The following is an 18765-nucleotide window of genomic DNA, read 5'->3' on the forward strand; positions in this document are numbered from 1 at the left end:
TTTTTTTTTTATTTTTTTTATATATATATATCTATATATAATATAATAATATTTATATATATATATATATATTACACACACACACAAGTAATGCTATATAAAGTCTTAATATTATACCAGCTTTCTGAATTGCATGGCTCCTGCTTGGATTTGTGAGTGTGGATGGCAGCTTTACAATAACCAGGTTCTTCTCCTGTTGCTTCAACTGCAATCCAGCTGTAGATGAACCAGGTTCCAGGACCACCACCTAAAACAATAACATCTATCACTCCTTAATCAAAGAGTATATTTGATATCATATTTGAAAATCTACAAATTCTTATTTCTTTCTCCTCCATTTGCTATAGCTTATTTGCTATGCTATACCTAAACACTGGGTTTGCTGCAAATATCAAATGACACTGAATATTCTTTATGTAATAAATTAAGTATGTCTTACATACAAAAACTGGGGAGTTAAGAAAAAAAGCTTAGTAGTCTTGTGGAAGTGTTCAAGTCTCATTAATACACATACAGGTCTCTGTTCCAAGTTTGGTATATAGGCAGAAATATATTGCATTGTTCCACAACAATTTTGTATGAAATATTTCACTGAAGAAAACAAGGACACTCCACAGAACACTGGTATTTGAATAAATTCCATTTGCTTCATACCTGAGCAATTTGCCTAAAATTTGTAGGTGAAAACTAATGTGAAATCAAGAGTAGTACATATTTTCTTATGGAAGAGAAAATTCCAATGTTATAATAAATAGCATTCATTTACTGAGAGTCTTTATATTCAAATATTCAGAATGCTTCTTTGACAAGAGGTTGTGGTCTTCTACATGCATACACTCTTTAGGAAAGTCCTGAGATGATGGTTTTTTGGTTGTGTTGATAATTCTTCATTTTCTGATATTGAAAATCTTTCTTGATTTTGAATTTTGTATGCCATGCCCACTGTAATTTAAGTTTATTTATTATATTTACACACAGATGGCTCTACAAGTGCTTAATCACCAAGGAGTCAGTTATTAGTCCTACCTATCTCACCTAGCTTATCCTTTTCCTTGACTTTTGGAAAGGGTCATTTATATGATTTCATTGTCTTTAAATGTTATCAAGATTTTAATAACAATTTAATAATCATAATATCAATAACAATAATAACAGTATTGATATCAATTGTATTAAAAAGAAAAACACATTTTCCCGAAAAATCTGGTAATAGGGAAATCAGGATCAGTCACTAGGGCCTACTAATAGACTCCTTGCAGGATGAGCACACATGGAGCCATCTGCATGTAATAAAATTCACAAAAAAACTACAGAGGACAAAACATAAATCCATGGTAATTGGGTTAATATAACCAATATTACACACACACACACACAAAATGTATTTTCTTTCTCAGTTCAAAACAAACTTTTAATATTTTCATCTATACAACATGAAACTTACATTATATCCTTGTGAAGGCAGGTCATGGGCAAGGTGTGTGGGATCCACTACATTGGGCAGATAAAGAGAATGGCTATTTTCCATCCACTGGTTCACATGGTGCAGTTTACCTGGACGACTTGAGAGGTCTTCAATACTCAGCTAGGAGAAAGAAATCAATAGTACATAAAATTTGCTTTGTTTCTCACATAATTTTGTCACAAAAATATAAACATATCACAAAAGCACTGGTAAATTTGTTCCTAACATTAGTTTTAATAAAATACAAAATATATACATATAAACAATCAGTCAAAACAAATCTAAATGAAGAGGTCAGATAACTTAAAAAGCCCCCCCCCCAAAAAAATCTACCTATTGATCATTTATGGCAAAAAAACAGCCAAAGGTTAATATACTCTACAGAGGCCAGTAGATAAAAGAATGGCAAGGCAAAGCTGGGAATGACAAAGTTTTACCAACCAGATGTAAAACGGGTGGTCGGTGGTGAGTGTTATACCAATACCCTAAACAAACTGAGGGGCTTTTCATACATATCAATCATGATTTAAAGGGGAAACTTACCGCATCTTGTTCGAAGAGTAGAATGTTTATTTGGCTTAAAGCTTGCAGATTTTTTGCCCTGAAATGTTCCATATTCAATATCTGGAGAGCAACACTGCAGGGAGACCACTCTGAGCCCGGGAAGAAGGATACAGACAACCATTTATTCTCCAAATTACATATACAAAATATCAGAAGTCAACACAAACCTAATTTTGCCATTCTATGCATATTCAAATTCAAGTATGTGTACATACATACATACATATATATCATATCATATCATATCATATCATATCATATATATCATATCATATATATCATATCATATATATTATATCATATATATCATATCATATAATATATATTATCATATTCCTATCATATATCATATCATATCATATATCATATCATATATCATATCACACACACACACACACACACACACACACACACACACACACACACACACACACACACACACACACACACACACACACACACACACATATAAATACATAAATATGTATGTGTATATGCACATATACACACATATATATATATATATAATATATATAATATATATAATATATATAATAATAAATAATATATATATAATATATATATAATAATATATATATAATATATGTATATAAAAAAATATATATATAAAATATATATATATTATATATAATATATATATATATAGTTATATATATATATATATATATTATAACATATATAACATATATATAACACTACATATAACACATATATAATATATATATAGTATATAAATAATATATACATGCATATATATACATATATATAATAAATAAATATATATATAATATATAAAATAATTTATATAATATATATTAAAATATATATTTTAACATATAAAAATATTTTTAATATATAAAATAAATATAATATATTTTAAAATATATAATATTCCCTATATACATTATATACATTATATACACAACATACATATTCAATATATTACAAATTTTATACCTATACATAATATACATACATTTTATATACATTTTACATACATTTTAAAATTCATATAAATACACACCTTTTCATATATTTTATACACACCTTTGGGGGGGGATATAATGCATATTATATATGCATTATTAAAAATAAATTTTTAAATATATATTAATTTTTTAAATTTTTAATATATTCATAATATATTAAAATTTTTATTACATATATATACATATATATACATATTTCATACTAATACATATATATAAAAAAAAAATAAAAATACATATACATACATATACACACACACATGCATATACATACACACATATGCATATATATATACACACATATGCATATATATATACACACCTTTTGATATTATATAACCACCTTTGCATATATTATGCAAAAATTATATCATATATAATATGCATATATATATGCATAATATATATGCATTTTATATATGCATATATATATATATTCCCATCATAGGGATATATATATGGCCCTAATTTAAAGTAAAATATGCATATAATATTATCCATATTATATATGCATTTAAAAGTATATATATATGCATATATATATGTATATATATTCCCTATATATAAAATATATAATGCATATATATTGACATATATATACATATATTATGCATATATAATACATATATATATATAAAATGCATATTAATACATATATATTGCATTTTATATATACAATAAAATTTTCATATAATTTTACAAAATATATGCAATAAAATACTTATATTATGCATATATATATGCATATAAAATACCAAAAATTTTATGCATATATAATGCTAATTTTATGCATATATAAATAAAAAATATGCATTATATATTCATAATTAAAATAAAATATATTATATGAATTTATATCTATTGTACAATATAATATGCATATATAAATGCATATATTAACATATATATATGGGATTTATTAAAATGCAATATAAAATATATTAAAATGGGTATATATATGCTATATATATATGCTATATATAATGCCTATATATACATATTAAAAAGCATATATTACAAAATATATTGAATAAATATAGGATATATATTTCATATTTAATATATATATGATTAAAATGCATATAATATGATATATATACCATAATATGCATTTTTATGCAAAATATATGCATATATAATATTTTTTTAATGGGAAAAATTAATCATATTTTTAAAGCATATAAAATGATATATACAATTTTATATATGCATATAATACCTATATATACATATATGCATATATATACAAAATATACATATATGCTTTAATACATATATATACAATATGCATATAATACATATATATTTCATATATGCTTTTAAAATCATATTTTATATACAAAATTTTGCATATTTACATATAAAATAATATATGCATATATTACATATAAAATTTCATATATGGGATATAAAAACATATTTACATATATGCTATATTACATATTTTTACATATATGCATATATATACATTTAACATATTTTCAATATATACATATATAAAGCATATATAAAACATATTAATTTTGCATTTAAAATACGCATATTATACCCTTTTATATATATATGCATATATATACATATTATATATGCTAATATACTATATAATGTATAATACATATATATAGAAAATATTACCTAATATATTCATATATATTTCATATATATAAAGCATATATTACTTATATATGAAAATATGACATTTTATATTGCAATATATACATATATATATGGATTATATACACATTAATCCCCATTTTCATACATATTATATGCATATATACATAATATAAAGCATATATACATATATATATGCATATATACATATATATATGCTATATATACATATCATTTTATATACATTTTTTTATGCATATAATAAAATATATATGTAATAAAATGCAAATTATACATAATTTTATGATATAAAATGCATATATATATATATGCATTTTATATATGCATAAATATATACATATTAACATATATATCCAAAATAATCATTTTATATATCTATATATACATATATAAAATGATATATACATATATATGGGTATATAAATAAAATATTGATATATACATATATTGCATATATATACAAAATATTTTGCAATATTACATAAAATATGCATATATAAAACTATGTATGCATATTTACAATATACATGCAATTTTTAATACATATTAAAACATATATACATGTTTTACTATCAATATACCCTGCATATATATACATTAAATACATTATACATTTTATACATATTTCCCTAATATTTCTATAAACTGCATATATATCATATATATAAAATATATACATGCATATAAACATATAAACATATAACAGCAAAATTATAAATTATTAAATATATAAATGCATATATATACAAATATACTATATACACATATATATAAATATATAACCTATATACATGCAATATATAATTTTTATATACAAAATATACATGCATATAATACATATATATAAATATATACCCCTATTATTTTACATATATAAAGCAAAATATATACATATATCATGCATATATATACATATATATATAAAAATATATATAAATATATACTTATACATATACATATATACAGGGATATTTTATACATTTTATATAAATATTTACAGCATATAAAATACATAAAATTTTTCAAAATTTTACATTCATACATATACAATATATACCCTATATACATATATACAAAGCAATATTAAAATAATATACATTATACATGCATATATTTTACATATATTTTACATATAACAGCATAATATTTCATATATATACAATATAATGCCCTAATATACAAAATATAAAATATTACAGGGATAAAATTACATATATATAAATATTCATGCATATATACCATATATATACATATAAAACCTGCAATTTTATACATTTTAAAAACATATTACAAACCCTATATTAAAATTTTATACATGCATATATATACATATATACATGCATATAAATACATACATACATTGGGATTATATACATAAAATACGGGATATACATACATTATACATGCATATAAAATACATATATATACATATATATACAAAATTAACATATATACATGCATATATATCATAATACAGGGATATAATACATATATACCCTGCATATATATACATATATATACAAAATTTACACATATAATTCATTAAACATGCATTTTAAAATACATATATAACATAATAACATAATAAAAGGGATAATATACAATATATTTCCCCTTTTAATTTCTTATATCATATATACATGCATAAAACGGAATTTTATACATATATACTTCATATAATTTCATATAATACCTATATACATGAAAAATTAAAACATATATATACATATATACAGCATATATATACCCTATTAATATACATTTTATATATACATATAAATTTTACATTATAATCCATAATATACATATATATATATCATATAAAATACATTTTATACATTTCCCCCTATATATATACATATATTTCATCCATATTATATATATACATAATACCCTCCATAATTTTATACATATATACATTTATATATATACATTATACTGATATATAAAACCCCTATATACATGATTATACTATTTCATGCATTTTAAAATTTCATATTACATATATACAAATACATGGGTTTTATACATATATACAGCATAATTTTACATATAACAAAGCATAATATACATATTTTACTGATTATATATAAATATATCATTTCATATATATACAGATATACATATATACATGCATATATATACATATATACATGCATATTTTATACAGCATATATATACATATATAAAAATACATATATACATATATTTATATACATAAAAAAATTTTTCATATAACATGCATTTTATATACTATTTTTACATATAACATCCCTATATTTTTACATTTTAAAATACATTAACAGCATATTTTATACAAAATATATACATATAACCAAAGCATTAAAATTTTACATTATATACATATTTACATCATAATATACATATATATTACATATATACATGCCTATATATACATATATATACATATTAATGCATATTAACATATATAAAACATATTTTCAGCCCTATATAAACATATATTTTACATATTTACATGATATATATACATATATAACATAAATTTCTGCATATATATATAATTATATACAATTTACATGGGATATAATAACATAAATACCTATTTACATTTTCATATATATAAAATTATATACATATTTACATGCATATATAACATATATACATGCATAATTTTACATATATACATGAAAATTATACATATATATACAAATAAAATGCATATATTTTTCATATATATACATAAAATTGCATATTTTATACATATATATACATATATACATGCATATATTATCCCTATATAAAACAAATATACCGGGAAAATTTTTATACATATTTTATACCTGTACATGCATATAAAATACATTAAAATACATTTACATGATAAAACTATATTACAAAAATATACATGCATATATATAAAATATATATACAAAATATACATGCATATATATTTAAAAAATTTATCATATATACATGCATATAGTAAAATATATATATACATATATACATGCATATATTTTACATATATATACATATTACCTGCATATATATAATATATACATTTCCTTTTATATACATATAAAAATTTCTTATATACATACATAATGGGATATATTACATATTAAAGCATATATACATATAAAATACCCTTTTATCCGTACATAACTTATATAACAAAATATACATGCATATATATACATATATACATTTATATATAAAACACATGCATTTTATATACTTAAAAATACATATATACATGCATACATATACTTATATATACATATATACATTTCATATAATTTCTTATATATACATTATCATGCATATATATACTTAATATACATATATCATGCATATTTTTATATTCTTTTTAAAATTTCATTTAAAATATGCAATTAAAATACATATACATAATGCAAACATATCCCTATACTATGGGATATATATACATATACTATGCAATATATACATATAATAAAGCTTATATAAAATTTACATAAAATATTTTATACAAAATAAAAATGCATATAATTTAAAATACATATGAAAATATATTCATATACATTTGCATTTTATATACATATTTCATATGAATATATTTCAATTCCCTATCATATATATACATAACATAAAGCAATTAAAAATTTCATATACATAAGGGATATATATACATATACAATGCATAAATATAAAATATACATTTCATATTAAACATATACATATCCTATATATTTCAAACATAGGGTATATATACATTACATATGATATATAACTAACATATTTTTTATATATACAATTAAAATATGCATATAATAAAATATAAAATATTATATATACATTTTAAAAATGCATATTTTACATTTTAAAATTTTGGCCCTTTTATAACAATCCCTATGCTATATACATATTAAAATATTCTAATTACAATACAAAAGCATATATATACATATTTCATATGAATATAATACATAACATATGCAAAATTTTTCCATTTCATAAAGCATATATATACAAAAACAAATGCATATATATAAATATTTCATATGCATATATAACCCCTATACATATGCAATATAACATATACCCTATGAATAAATACATATACATATGCATAAAATATACATATAATATGGCCCTATATATTTTCATATACATAGAAAATTTTATACATATACCCTATGCAATATATACAAACCCTATGAATATATAACAAAACATATGATATATACCCCATAAAACATATGCAAAAATATACATAAACATTTTGCATATATAAATATAAAAGCATATATATACAAATAACCATTGCATATAATACAATACATATGGGATATATAACTATACATATGCATATATATTTCATATACATATGCATATATATACATTACATATGATAATATACCTTTTAAACCTATGATACTATACATATACATATTTCTATATATACATATCATATGCATATATTAACATAACATATGCATACATATACATTACATATGCATACATTACCCTTATTTACTATAAAAATTTCCTATATTTTACCTTACATTGCAAATATACCCAAAACATAGCCAAAATATACATATACATATCATAATACATATACATTTTCATATATACAAAAAACATAGGGATTAATACATACATATGCATTCATATACCAAAATATGCCCCATATAATCCCTTAAATATGCACATTATTTTAAAATATACATATGCATTTATAAAAAATACATTGGGGAAAAAAAATATATACATTTTAAAATAGGGACATATATATACAATACATAAAGCTATTATTTCTATACATATGCAAAATATACTATCCATATGCATATTAAAAAAATTTCATATCCATAGGGTATATAATAAACCATATGCATATATATACCTATCCATATGCATAAAAATACATAAACCATATGCATTATATATACATTAAACCCTATGCAAAAATATACATATCCATTGCATTTATGCATATTAAAATTTCATATCCTATGCATATTTTATACATATCCTATGCATTTTTATACATTCCCATACATATATACATTCCCCTATGCATATATATAAATTTCATATGCATTTTAAAATACATAAAACATATGGGATTATATATATATCCAATGCCCTATATATACATAAATATGCTTATATACATAAAAAATGCATATATTCCCTATAATTACATATATTATATATATAGGGAAAAGCAATATTATATTTCATATTTTATATGCTATTTAGTACACATATGTATATAAATAAGTATAAAACATTTTATTAATATGTAATTTCATATGTATATAAAATGGGTTAACATTGCAAAATAATGTAAACATATTATATATATTTATATATATATGTATATATATGTAATATTTCATATGTTATATACATTAAAGTAAAATATTGGGAATATACCCTATGTATATTACATTTATATATTTCAAGTATATTACCTTGTATATATACATATTATATTAATATTTTATTAATTTAAAAATGTATATATACATACACATTTTTATATCATAAAAACATGGGTTTCCACACACATTTACAAACACACATGTATACACACAATGTTTTACATACCAAAGTATAAAACACACATTATACACACACATGATACATAACATGTATTTCATACAAATGTTATACATACACATGTATATACATACACATGTATATACATACCATGTTTAAAACAAATGTAAAATACATACACGTATAACATTTAAAAATGTATAAATAAACATGTTCCCATACACATGGGATAACATACACATTTTACCTTAATATGTATACAAACATATGTATACAACAATGTTTTACATACATATGGATACATACATATGTATACCTACATATGTATACATACATATGTATACATACATATGTATACATACATATTGTAAAGGGTTTTCGTATATTGCATGTGGTAATGATATGGTTTTGGTTATAAGCAAGCATGAATAAAATTGTTTAATATATATATAGGGTATATATTCTTGAAATGGAATTGTTTATACTCGCTCTCCCTCAACTGTAAATCACATGTGAGGTGATATACCCTCACCTGTCACCTGTAAAGTAGATGGTCGGTCATTTTGCCACTGACCTTGCTTACGTTAGCAGTACCTTGCACTCACTCGTGAGTTTTGTGTATTTGCTATTCTTATATATATATATATCTTTTTTATTTTGTTGTGATTGGTATTAATTTCCATGTTATTTGCAGCCTTTTTGTTGTGCATGTGATACCTGGGGACTTAAAACCAAGAATTGCAGTGTTTATGCATTACGCCCCTTCGCAATCAAGCAATACTTCAAGTGCTTATGCCATCCACGTAATTGTTGTTAACCAAACCAATATTCTTTTGTGTTTTATGTATGGTTATGGGTTGTTGAATATATATCAAGAATAAAATTAATATATCAAAACTGTTATCCATCTCCCTCCAAATTAAACACTGATAAGACATCAGAGAGTTACTTATACCAATTAAAAAGAAAACCCCTACACATATGTATACATACATATGTATACATACATATGTATATAAACATACATATGCATATATACATACATGTATATAAACATACATATGCATATATACTATATATATATATATATATATATATATATATAAATATATATATATATATAGTGGTTTATAAACATATATATGTATATGTGAATATATACATATGTCAATACACATATATATGTACATGCACACATATGTATATACATATATATATATGTATATATATGTATGTGTATCTGTATAAATATACACATACACATATATACACATGTAAATATACACATACACATACATACATTATATGTATATATACACATACATATATATGTATATATACACATACATATATATATGTATATATACACATACATATATATATATGTATATATACACATACATATATATATATGTATATATACATACATATATATATATGTATATATACACATACATATATATATATGTATATATACACATACATATATATATATGTATATATACACATACATATATATATACGTAATATATAAACATACATATATATATGTATATATACACATACATATATATATGTATATATACACATACAATATATATATATATATAATATATATATATATATATATATATATATATATATATATATATATATATATATATATATATATATATATATATATACATACATATGTATATATATGTGTGTATGTATATATACATATATACATTCCAGCTATGTTCTATATTGCATGGTTTGTTAAATGACAGCCATTAAGTGAAAAAGGGAACTTAAGTCTCCGAATAACAAATTTTGGCATTTCTGTTTTAAAACTGTGATATAATCATATCTTTCCAGGCTTTTTATTTGAATTTCTTTATCATTCTACAGATAGTTCTTCAACCTTAGCAGCATTTAATACTAAGTTACTGAAATTCCAACCCCTTTAGATTAATCACTTTACATCAGGACCACACCCGTCACAGACTGCATCCCAACTCAAAGGAATGAATAAACCCCATCCTAAATCCACAGACTACCAGAAACATTGCCATTCGACCCCAAAACTTTCCCAACCCTAATGGTCTTATCCTTAGACCCCAATCTGAGCTTCATTTCAGCTTAGCTGGTTTGGTGCTTTAGTATACTTGTACCCTAGTTTCTCAGAGGAAGATAAATTGCAAGGAAGATTCTAGCTCGCTAAAAATATATATAAAAGAGATTTATTGGCCTTTGCTGGATTATCCACAAAGCCAGAGATTGCAGCTTCGGCAATATAGGTCACTTGCGGAAACACTTGCTGTATTGGTACGATTTTTCAACAGTTTGTTCTTGATTCCCCTTACCATTCAAAATCATAATTCTCTTTATTTTTTCTAATAGAAAAAATAAAAATTGAGTAAGTAGAAACTGGAATACCAACAAATTTCTGGCTAAGGCGCATAGCAGTTAAGGGTCAATTAAACAGGAAATTTTATATCTAAAATATGTAACATATACTTTTCAACTAACTGAATATGAGAAATATGTACTAATGTTAAGAATAAGAAAGTTTTCAGAACAAACGGTCCCAGAAAATTAGACAAAGTCCAGGATTGAAGTATCAATCTGTAAAAGAACGGGTTCAAGATATATATACATACAGAATCTGTATCAATACTCACTGCCTCGGGTTCCAAATGAGCACAGGCACTGTATCCTTAGCGAAAGTGCCACAAAATAGGGCAGAAAAAATGACCAACAGCCCTGCCTTCTTCATCTTGTCGTAGCAGCCGATCACCCGATCATATGACTGTCAATACTACAGCAAACCGAACGAAACGAATGTAAACAAATAAAAATAATAATCTTACATGAATATTATGTATATCCTTTAGGATTATATAAATTATTTCCAATCTAATTTCGTATTTATTCAAAATAAATATTGCAAAAATAATACGAAAAGGTCAAAGAAATGTGGATGACGTCGAGGACAGAGCGTCGCTACCAGACGCTGTTCTTTCCGGAGCAAACAGCTCACCGCAACCATGGGTAAGTTTGAGCTCCGGCACCTTTTACCCTATTTTTCTGCTTTTTAGTCAAGACTTCCATACATTCTTGGAAATTATTCACTGGGAAAGAGTGTTTACAGTTCAAAAACTGAAATTTTAATTCACCAAGCATATCGTGTAAGAAATGATTCCCTTTGTATGTGGTGACAACGTAAACACGTGAGAGCGAGTGAAGCATGGCTGGTTAGTGTATTTTGTTTTCGCGGTTTACGAGTCCAAAATTACATTTCAGCTGTTGTATCTTATCTCTAAAAATTGTCTCTTGTATTGCGTTAGTTATATAGATGTGTAGATTTATCTCTGATGGTGGAAAGGAATCGTAATATGGCAAGTGGCAATCTTGTTTATGTTATGGAGGAACTATTCCCGCTTGAACATTCCGTCTTAATAGCAGAGGTTCATTTTTAGTTCATGTGTAGGTGAATTGCCTCTCCTCCAAGTAAGAGAATGAAGCACACGGATAATGTTTAAATTATATTTGTAGTTGAGAGGAATGTTAGTTGGGAGTGCCTCTTAGCCAGGACATTGTCCAGGAGTAGAGTTGCAGGTAGCATTTTTGTGTGTGCTGTCCACTTGCCTCTTCCGTCGGTTCTCGGGAAAAGACTAATGTATGTGCACCATGTATTCAGAGACCTTGCAAACTTTGTTAAAGCAGTAGCCCACTTGTAGAGAATTTTAACTTTTTAAGTCTTGTATCTAAAGTGGAGGTGTTGGCTGTTATCAAAATGTCCAAGGTATGAAGACCATCATTGGTTAGGACCTAAGCTAAAATTTAGCACAGATCTTGGTGAGTTTGATGGATATCATTAAGGAAAAGCTTGGTGAAAGTCTACAACAGGACTGCATCAAAGGCTGTCCCCAACCTGATCAAGCATACAAATGAACCCTGTTCTAGATGCATAGACTACCACAAAGATCCCTGTATGAACCACAAACCTTCCTAGACTTTTGTATACTTTCAACCTATAAATATTGTAAGTTCAGGTTTAAAATGTTAATAAGCAGACTGAGAACAATTTTGGTATTTGATAAATAGGGAGACACACCCTCCATAGATGTACCCCCCTCCCCAATCTAAACTTAATCTTTTCTATCTTGTATTTAGTTCCTAGATAGAGGGCCACTCCCTGTAACCCCCCCCCCCCCCCAATTTATTAGCACTTCATGGAAACTTATAGAAAATGCAGCATTAAGAACTTTGTCTATGGGTGTTAATTCACTCTGAGGTGATATGAAATAGATATTTTCGGCATTTTGAAGTAAACGAGACCACAGAATCTCGACCTGTTTGAAGATTTGGTTAATATTACCATGAGTTACCAAGATGGAGGAAAATACCATACTATCTTGTAGAGCAAAAGCGTCCTAAACAAACATGGTTACAGCTGCACTGGCCTTGTATTTACTGTAAAATGTTGAAAATAAATTTTATGTAAGCAGACATGAAGTGCTAATAAAGGGAAAGGAGGCAATTCATGTACCCATGAATTATAAATGAACCTCTGCAACTAAGATGAAATGTTCAAGCAGAGGAAGTTCCTCCGAAACAAATGGGAAAGCCACTTGCCAAATTAAGATTCCTCTAAACCATCAGATTAAAACTGCACATCTATATAACTAGCACAACTTGAGGAAAGGTTGTATTTTTGTAACTGCATGATAACCTGTTTTTTGGGGGATGGTCTGTGGAGGGTATCTTGGTCTGTTACAATTACCATTTTATATCATAAGATGGCATGTCCATTTATCTGTATCTCTGTGCATTGCTCTCAAATATTAAATGCTATTTTTTCAACTACCATGCAATTAATCAAACCATTCAGATGAGTTTTTGCTTCACACTAACTTTTAAAAAATGCATTATTGGTCCTAGGATTTCATTAGGATGATTGACTTTTACCTGTTCTGCAACATTGCTACCCTGTCAGACATGGGATTAGTAAGTTAACCAAAAAGTTATATACAGCCCTTTAATAAATGTAAATTTCATTATAGGTAAGCCTCGTGGAATCCGTACTGCCCGCAAGCACGTGAACCACCGCCGTGAACAAAGATGGCACGATAAGGACTACAAGAAAGCCCATTTGGGAACTCGCTGGAAGGCCAATCCCTTTGGTGGTGCCTCCCACGCTAAGGGCATTGTCCTTGAGAAGATGTAAGTCTTTACTCAAATTTCAGGGGTTGAAATAATAGTTGTGATTATTTAGCATTATTTTATGCTACATAGCAGATTCAGGTTTCAAGGAAAGTGCAAGCTTATGTGTAAATCTCTAGTTGTAATTTTTTTTTATTATTATAATAGGAATTTGCTGTATCAACAGATTCCTTAGTACTCTGAGGTATATTGAAGTATCCATGTATAATATTGTAAAGAGAATCATATTTTACTGCCACTAGAAGGCTACCAACCATCAGTGAAATTATTTTCAATAATTTTTCATGCAAAGAGACGAGATTCATGAAACCTTGATATTTCAGTGGTATTGAGGCCAAACAGCCTAACTCTGCCATTCGTAAGTGCGTTCGAGTCCAGCTTATCAAGAATGGCAAGAAGATCTCTGCTTTTGTCCCCCGGGATGGTTGCTTGAACTTTATTGAAGAGAACGATGAAGTGTTAGTGTCAGGATTTGGTCGTAAGGGCCATGCCGTCGGTGATATTCCCGGTAAGTTATTTTTTGGAAAAGGAAATTTGCTTCATCTAAATCAGTGGTTCCCAATCGTTCCCAGGCTGTCTGCCCCTTGGTTCCCACTTTGATTCTTAGCAGCCCCCCCCCCCCCCCTTACATATGTGAACACTTTTGTATGCTTCTAACCAATAATAAGATTCAACACTTAACATTTGCCTTTGAGTTATAAAAATTGCTCTTAATACTATCCTTCCACAACCCCCAATGATTTAAACCTTTTGAACTTTAAGTATCGAATTGACTGTGGAGTACGGAATATTGTTGAAATGTTCATTAATTTGTCTATTTGATTTACAGGTATCCGTTTCAAGGTAGTGAAGGTCGCCAACGTTTCCCTGCTTGCTCTGTACAAGGAGAAAAAGGAGAGGCCTCGTTCTTAAATTAGCCGTTCTCAAATTAAAGGAAAAAAATCTAAACCTTGAATATTATTTATCCCTAATGTTGAACTGAAAAACATGAAGTAAAGGTATTCATGAACTTACCAGAAAAAAGCCTTGTGTAAATTACATATACACTGCTACAAGTACATTAATCTTTTGCATATAGCTAAAACTGAAAGGAAAAGACATGGTACTGTAAAAAGTTTCCCGATATTTTATAAGGGAGTCAGATTAGTCAAAGAACTTGTACATTAGTTATTTAAACCTAGTATTCCAGATGTTAGAAAGAATCCTTTGGCTCCCCCAGCCCTTTATCTATGTAAAACTCCATACATATTGTATATACAAACAATACAGCTTATTTAGCGGAGCCATACAAAGTTCTTACTTTAAATGTGGAAGAAAATCCTTTTCCTTTAAGAGTGCTGAGTACAGTTGCATAACACTGCTACTATCAAGTTAAAAACTAGCACAAAAGATGGCAAATTTCAAATGGATTTGAAACCATCAGTCATTAGAAGTTTCCATATTACAAGTCTGAGTATCTTTCATGCCTCTGTCGTGTACTGTATATTTAAGTATCCCTATTTATTTTTATGTCCAGACAAGCAAGCATATTTGGTGGACAAGTTTGAGCAATGACCTCAGAGGTGAATATAGATATCTGGTTAAATAACCAGTTTGCCTGCGTGATATGTCATTTAATGAGTAGCTTGCTCATCCTTGACCACTAATTTGGGCATATCTGTCAATCAGGCCCACTCATCTGGACATAATCTTCAGTGGACATTTTACATTTCTGTTCAGTAATTACAATATTTTAGGATTACTCAAATTAATTAGAAATGCAGTTCAGTATACTTGAGATTACCTTACTACTATTATTTATTAAATTAAATATTGAAGGTAATTATAGTGAAAACATCCATTCATGAAAACTTGCTTTAAAAATCATTATTCATTTATAACAATTTTAAAGGCCCACAAAAATTGCTTAGTTTAACAAAACTATAAAAGATATTACAATTATAAATCCATTCACAAATCAGGGTTAATTATCAGAGTATCTTGCTACTATTGTTACTACAAAGCTAAAACTTAATTTCACTTTATGATTTGTCTACATTAAAATTGACTCGAGAAAATGGATTCCCTGAGCCAGGGCAAATTAAAGTTGATTTTTTTTTTTAAGTTGGTCATCCTTAAATGAAATCACCTGCATACAGGAATGGCTAACAACAGTGACACTTATATAGGAAAAATATCTTGGAAAACACCACTCACAGCCTAACTCCTCTAAGCACTCCCTAGTTTCAACACCATCTTTCTTCTGTGCATATCATCAACCCTCCCCTTGGGCAGCCAAAAGAACATACCTTGTCATGTTAACTTATTGTTGAATAATTTGTCATGAAGTTGGGGGTCTGAGTCTGGTTGGTATAATGAGAATATCATTACACCAACGAGAGTGCAATACGGACAACTTTATGATTATAAAATATATATTTTTTAAATCAATTTTAAATGAATTTAATTATCTATTTCAACAATTCACACCATAAAATTACAATAGCTCATTAATGAATTAATGAGCTATTGAGTTACTACCCCTCCCAATCCCTTGCTCGTTGCCGTAGGGGGGTTTAGGAGGCGGCGACTGAGGCCCAATGCAATGCCTTTTCTTCTCCTTTCCTTTTCCTTTTCTTCTGTCCACTTGCCCCCCAATCCCTTGCCCGTTGTTGTCGTGGGGGGGCTTAGGAGGCGGAGACTGGGACCCAATGATGGGGAACTCCCCAACCTTGGGACTCAGCACCCCGACTCAACTAATTTTGCATGGTCTTTTTTTCCTTCCCTCTTTTCGTTTCTGTCCCTTCACCAAACCCTTCTGCTATCCACCTCCTAAGGTGTGAGAGCCGTGCTGAAAGGATGAAAGGCTGACTTTGTGTCAGTCCTGAACGGCCTGAGGGAGCCATGGGCACGGTATTCCCCTGATTTAGTTACCTAGCCCTTACCCCTCAAGGGGACCCTGAGGGGTGGACTGTTTTATCCCCAACATAACCCAGGCTTACCATGGCCAGTAATGAAAACATATCCCCACTATTAGGGGCAATGAGGCTTGCCCCTTTATCAAATAGCCCCAATGATGTAAACCCACCCGATTCCCTGACCCCAGGCTCTCCTTTGACCACGGCTCCGAACACTGCAATAACTACCCCCTCATCAATGCCTACTAGTACAGTAGCCAACAATCAACCCTTAAGGAACATTTCCACTCTTCCAGCATGCTCAACTTCAACACCTCTATCCCCACAACCTCCAACATCAACCACCTCATCCTCCCTTATTAATACCTTACAGCCTTATTGCCCACCTCTCCATAACACTACCCCCCTCAACACTACTCCATTTTCGTCACGCCCCCGCCCTTCTACT

General features: G+C 26.9%; 2 protein-coding genes across 3 annotated transcripts in view; one reads left to right on the plus strand and one right to left on the minus strand.

The window, feature by feature from the left end:
- LOC119595584 (V-type proton ATPase subunit S1-like) overlaps positions 1-12970 on the minus strand; it is a gene marked incomplete in the record, with an annotated part of 62716 nt that extends 49746 nt beyond the window's left edge. The window contains 5 exon segments of the mRNA XM_037944696.1: positions 161-247; positions 1445-1585; positions 2009-2066; positions 12558-12587; positions 12876-12970. Of these exon segments, the coding sequence (XP_037800624.1) occupies positions 161-247; positions 1445-1585; positions 2009-2066; positions 12558-12587; positions 12876-12970 (411 nt within the window).
- Positions 12971-13171: 201 nt separating this feature from the next.
- Positions 13172-16368, plus strand: LOC119595879 (40S ribosomal protein S23). Of its 2 annotated transcripts, none has more exons than XM_037945082.1 (4): positions 13172-13245; positions 15261-15420; positions 15744-15928; positions 16250-16368. In XM_037945082.1, exons 1-4 carry the CDS (start codon positions 13242-13244, stop codon positions 16330-16332), a joined length of 432 nt encoding a protein of 143 aa, XP_037801010.1. In that variant the 5' UTR covers positions 13172-13241; the 3' UTR covers positions 16333-16368. The 2 variants fall into 2 exon arrangements, with proteins under 2 accessions (XP_037801010.1, XP_037801009.1); XM_037945081.1 differs by lacking the exon at positions 13172-13245 and adding an exon at positions 13427-13448.
- Positions 16369-18765: the final 2397 nt, after the last annotated feature.

The sequence above is a fragment of the Penaeus monodon genome, chromosome 36 (assembly GCF_015228065.2).
Source record: "Penaeus monodon isolate SGIC_2016 chromosome 36, NSTDA_Pmon_1, whole genome shotgun sequence".
NCBI classification, from domain to species: Eukaryota; Metazoa; Arthropoda; class Malacostraca; order Decapoda; family Penaeidae; genus Penaeus; species Penaeus monodon.

Excerpts from the sequence above, each read along its gene's own strand:
- LOC119595879 (XM_037945081.1), top strand. Across the intron at positions 15,421-15,743 it reads GGCATTGTCCTTGAGAAGAT|TGGTATTGAGGCCAAACAGC; the intron begins GTAAGTCTTTAC and ends TTGATATTTCAG. Across the intron at positions 15,929-16,249 it reads TGCCGTCGGTGATATTCCCG|GTATCCGTTTCAAGGTAGTG; the intron begins GTAAGTTATTTT and ends TTTGATTTACAG.